Source organism: Vigna umbellata, chromosome 11, assembly GCF_029865625.1.
Source record: "Vigna umbellata cultivar VRB3 chromosome 11, Vumbellata_1.0, whole genome shotgun sequence".
NCBI classification, from domain to species: domain Eukaryota; kingdom Viridiplantae; phylum Streptophyta; class Magnoliopsida; order Fabales; family Fabaceae; genus Vigna; species Vigna umbellata.
Window position 1 is genome coordinate 21,988,507 of NC_142175.1, and position 5,193 is coordinate 21,993,699.

General features: G+C 31.9%; 1 protein-coding gene across 5 annotated transcripts; it reads left to right on the forward strand.

Annotated features, from left to right (window-relative positions):
• Nucleotides 1-1,364: 1,364 nt before the first annotated feature.
• Nucleotides 1,365-3,644, forward strand: LOC148191185 (phenylpyruvate reductase-like). 5 transcript variants are annotated; one of them, XM_088101602.1, is made up of 3 exons: nt 1,365-1,491; nt 1,961-2,454; nt 2,974-3,644. In XM_088101602.1, exons 2-3 carry the CDS (start codon nt 1,975-1,977, stop codon nt 3,472-3,474), a joined length of 981 nt encoding a protein of 326 aa, XP_087957728.1. In that variant the 5' UTR covers nt 1,365-1,491; nt 1,961-1,974; the 3' UTR covers nt 3,475-3,644. The 5 variants fall into 5 exon arrangements, with proteins under 5 accessions (XP_087957728.1, XP_087957725.1, XP_087957729.1 ...); XM_088101599.1 differs by having other exon boundaries at nt 1,379-1,491; nt 1,948-2,454; XM_088101603.1 differs by having other exon boundaries at nt 1,398-1,491; nt 1,940-2,454.
• The last annotated feature ends 1,549 nt before the right edge of the window (nt 3,645-5,193 follow it).

Here is a 5,193-nt window from a genome sequence, read left to right on the forward strand (position 1 = left end):
TTATTTGTTTTTTGAGTTTTTTTTTTGGATTACATTTGAATTGAATGTTACTTTTTTGATTATTTTGAATTGTTTTTGGAATTTAACATCTTTTTAGAGTGAAATTTATTTAAATTTGAATTACAAAAAATTTATATTTTTTTATTTAAAAAATATATAATTAAGTGAGTGAGTCAACTCATTTAACCCATCAACCTGTGGTAAGTGGAGCTGGGTTCGAAATTTTTTGACTCGCTAATAAATGGATCGAATTGGATTAACTCACTAAATAATCAACTCGTCGACCCGTTTTGATAACATTTATTAGATTAAACTTATTCTACTTCTGCTAGTACTCTATCTTCAATCAAACCCGTATAATCCTTTGATTCCAAAATATTCTCTATATACATACTTCAATCATCATAATGACAATCATCAACTTCACAAATTGCACATATCTACTCTCAATCGCCCTATTTTCCCTAACATTGTACTTGGAATCAATCTCCTTAATTGAGGTATGATACTAAAATGTTTTTTTCTACTTTTATTTGATAAACGTGAATATATATATATATATATATATATATATATATATATATATATATATATATATATATATATATATAGCTGTCAAAACGGGCCACCCGGCCCGATCCAGCTCGTCCCACCACGAGTTGGTCACTTAATGAGCCAACTCAATCCGACTCACTTATTAACGAGCCAGAAAAATTCGAACCCGACCCGACCTACCACGGGTTGGTGGGTAAACGGGTTGGCTCACTAGCTCACTTAATTACAATTTTTTTTAAATAAAAAAATTACAAACTTTCTATAATTTAAATCTAAACAAATTTCACTCCCAAATTTCACTCCTAACATGAGTGTTTAATTAATTTTGAAAATAAGAAACTTAAATAATTTTTTCAAACAAAAACAAACTAATAAATATTTTTTTATAAAATTAAAATTAAAATTTAATAAAATAAAATTAGGTAGGTGGGTTGGTGGGCCAACCCGGTCCACCACGGGTTCAACCCACATGAGCCGGGTTTAAATGAACCGGGTTGAAATCTAATCTGCTTAAAAAAAAATACAATTTTTTCAAACTCAACCCGACTCAAACCTGTGGTGGACCGGGTTAGCCCGCGAGTTGTGATCCATTTTGACAGCTCTAATATATATATATATATATATATATATATATATATATATATATATATATATATATATATATATATATATATATATATATATATAAACTAGGAGACAACTACCTAAATGCTAAAATATTAGAATTATTTAAGTCAATACCAAGCAAGACATAAAAGTTTATTATAAAACAATTCTGTCATTTTCTAAAAAAAAATAAATTACTTTGGGTACTTTTATTATATCGGATTAACTTTTCATCCCAAAGATTCCCCACTGCACATGGTGGAGTTGTCGTACCAAAGTCAAAACTCGACCACTACTTCTCAAGCAAGCTTTCTCAGCTTATATCTTCTGGTAAGCAATTAATTCGGTTTGGTTTAGATGCAGCTTTTGTGTATAAGCACGTTACATTCATCAACATTTACTTGTTCTTTGTGGATGAACTGTTTGACAAATTTTCCAGCTGGGAAATTCTGCATCGTTTGATACAGTTTTTCCAATTTTCATCTCTAGTACATGTTTCCTCAAGGTTTTGAATTTTATTCCACTTTCTGCCAACCCCTTAATGGAATGTGAATGAGTATTACATATCTACATACTGTGTTCAAGTTTGAAAACAGAAAATGGAAAACATTATGAAGAAATGGGGCATTGTGAGTATACCCAAATCTGGTTATTGTGGCTGAACGTGCACTGCATATAGAATGAAATAGTACCATTCCTCTTTTAGTTCGGTCCTTGTTAGTTTGCAGTGTTTTGGATTTTACAATAAGATTGAAAGTAAGAATAAATATTTCTATAGTTTGACAGTACCAATTTCCAGGAGCTCAACCATCAATGGCAATGGAAGACAAGCACAACCTCAAAGATGATAAGGAGCTTCAACCACTCCTAGTGTTTGGTCCTCCAACAATCTTCCCAATTTTTGAAGCTCAAAACTCTCACAACTACCGTTTCCTCAAAGCTTTCTCCTCACAAGTTCCTCTCCACCAATTCCTCACTGAGCAAAAGGTTGACCCGTCATCAATTCAAGCCATATTGTGCAACCCTGTACAGAAGGTCTCAGCAGATGCCATCCGGCTCCTCCCATCACTCCGCATCATTGTGACCACCAGCGCTGGAACCGACCACATAGACTTGGTTGAATGCAGCCGTCATAGTATTCAGGTTGCCTCTACTGCTGGAGATCATGCCGGGGATGTTGCTGATATGGCTGTTGGGTTGTTGCTTGATGTAGTATGCAAAATTTCTGCTGCTGATCGACATGTTCGGAAACGGGGTCCGTCTATGCCCTTGAATCTTTCTTTTGGTTTTAAGGTACTACTCATTCTTCTACTTCTTCTATCTATGCATGTGCTTTTCATAACATGGTGTATCTGTTTTGTGCAAATATTTCCGATCTCCTATTTTTGTCCCTGAAAGATGATTTTCAATGAGTGGAGTACTGCCAAAATATAACACTGTTTTTCTATAACCCTCTACTATTAGTAAGTATCTATCGGAAAGTACCAAATCTTGAACGGAGATCATTACATAACGAGTAAAACCTACACAGTTGTGATTGCTAAAATCCACTCAAAACATGTCTTTTTTAACAATATCAACTATAATCATATGCATATGTTTGATTGGGAGTCTCACATCAAGCATTGATAAAACAGACTTATTAAGTAAGAGAATCAACCTTATTTAATAAATCAGTTTTGCAGAATTAAATTAGATTTAAAGTCCTTCGTAAGATGTGAAGAAGTTTTCTTTTAGTACTCATTAGAATAGACAAATAAAACATAAATTTTGCATCATGAATGGTGACTAGCACTGAGCTTTGTGTTTCAGCTAAAAGGAAAGCGAGTAGGGATTGTTGGATTGGGAAAAATTGGCACAGCAGTTGCCGAAAGGCTTGAGGCCTTCGGTTGCAGTATGATGTACAATTCAAGAAAGGAGAAGGCATTTATTTCATACCCCTTTTATTCTAATGTTGTTGAGCTTGCTGGTGATAGTGATGTTCTTGTGCTTTGTTGCGCATTAAATGAAGAAACAAGGCACATAGTGAATAGGGAAGTGATGTTGGCGTTGGGGAAAGATGGATTTATTATGAATGTTGGGCGTGGAGGTCTGATTGATGAAAAGGAATTGGTGCAGTGTTTGATGGAAGGGGAGATAGGGGGTGCTGGCTTGGATGTGTTTGAGAATGAGCCTATTGTTCCCACTGATCTCTTTTCTTTGGATAATGTGGTCCTCTCCCCACATCATTCTTCATTTACTTCAGATCTTTTCCATGAATCATGTAAACTTGCAGCAGAAACTCTGCAAGTTTTCTTTTCAAGTAGCAGCTAGCAGATCCTGTAAGCTAAGGTGAAGAAGTCATTGTCCCTTTTTCTTTTGATAATCACATATAACTTCAAGCATTTGAGAGACTTTTAATGGTGAATTTGTTAAAGTGTTAAACAGTGTAAAATATTATGAGAGTAAATCCGGAATGAATTTAGATAAGTGAAGGTATGATATATTATCAGAAGAGAATGCTTCACAGTCACAACAAATTCACTTTATACAAAATGAAAATGAACCTTAAGAAAGAGCTCACATTTACTATAAAGGTATTAAACTACTTATCTTCTCATACGTTATGAGAAGTAGTTTATGTTCATTTAAAAAAGCATTAAACGATTACAAAAAAGAATCCATCAGAATGGAAGAACTTCTGAGATGACTTTCAAAGTACGCTCAATTTTTGTGTGACTTATGAAAAATTAATCTAGACAAAATCTGGGCTTATTTGATAGTTTTTATACAAAATGAATCTGTGTATTAAAAAAAAATCTTGGCAAAATTAGAATGCTCGTAGATTATTTTGGAAAGTTGAGTGAATTAATTTTTTTTAGGAGGGCAATTGGAAAAATATCACAGCACTCCTTAATGCACCATATTCAGAGTAATACTGTATTAAGAATGAAATAAAAGAAAACGAAATAGAAATAACAGAAATAAAGAGAAAAAAGAAGGAAAATAATAATAATAGAGTGAAAGAAAGACTTTATACAAATAAAAGAATTTCACAAACGATATAAACTTTTTGCCCAACTTATTTCAAAAAATATTTTTTCATAAAAATCTTTGATTTTTAAAACTTAAAACATAAATATAAAAATTATTAGAACTATTTCCATCCAACTTTGATAGATCTCAACCCATCCAAACAATAACAGTTTTCTTTTTTCGTTTCCGTAATTTAATGATTCCTAATTCAGCACAGAAATAAATAAAAAATTATTGCCTGCACTTTACTACTATTCAAAACTTATATTTCTGAAAAATTAGTTATTTCCAATTTAAATTATCAAGTGATGAGTTGAATTATGTTATTATATTATTTGTTATTATTCTCATTGAGAAGAATGCAAAATCTAAATATATGTTTACGAAATCTTATTAATCATTAATCATTAATCAGATATGGATCACGATGTGCAGAATTTGGCCCAAATTAATTTCGTCTCTAAATATGAAGCTCAATTTGACTGAGCTTTTACTTCCTGCACCTACATTATTACTGGATGCATCCTATACTAGCAAAAGACTAAAAAACCTCTTTCACTACACACGCCATCTAGTGTCACTGTTCTAGAAGTTATCGTATATGTTCCACAAAGTAAATTGAACAAATTTATTCTTGAAAACTTATTTTAAAATATGAGAAAATTATTCTAAAAATATTTTCAAAAATTATATTACAGAAATTTTAGAAAACTTATTCTGAAAAATTTTAAAAATAGATTATCCAGAAATCATTTTTATGAAAAGTAAAATAGTTATGTAAAAAATTACGAGGTTTGGGTTAGAAAAAAACCGTAGATAGAAAACATTGTAGGTCCGAACCACTTTACAAATTATTTGACATGTTTGATGAATTTGTTTGTTATCGTAAGTGCTAAAACAACTCATTGCATAAGTCCTTAGAATCTCAAACATATTTTGTACCCATTGCCCAATTCATTGGATTAGTTTCTACTTTTTCTACCTGAACAAAACAAAACATCATATCATAACATAACA

Coding starts and splice junctions, on each gene's coding strand:
- LOC148191185 (XM_088101599.1), top strand. CDS start 1,417: ATGGTGGAGTTGTCGTACCAAAGTCAAAACTCGACCACTACTTCTCAA. Junction 1,492..1,947: donor TTCTCAGCTTATATCTTCTG/GTAAGCAATTAA, acceptor ATAGTTTGACAG/TACCAATTTCCAGGAGCTCA. Junction 2,455..2,973: donor ATCTTTCTTTTGGTTTTAAG/GTACTACTCATT, acceptor TTTGTGTTTCAG/CTAAAAGGAAAGCGAGTAGG.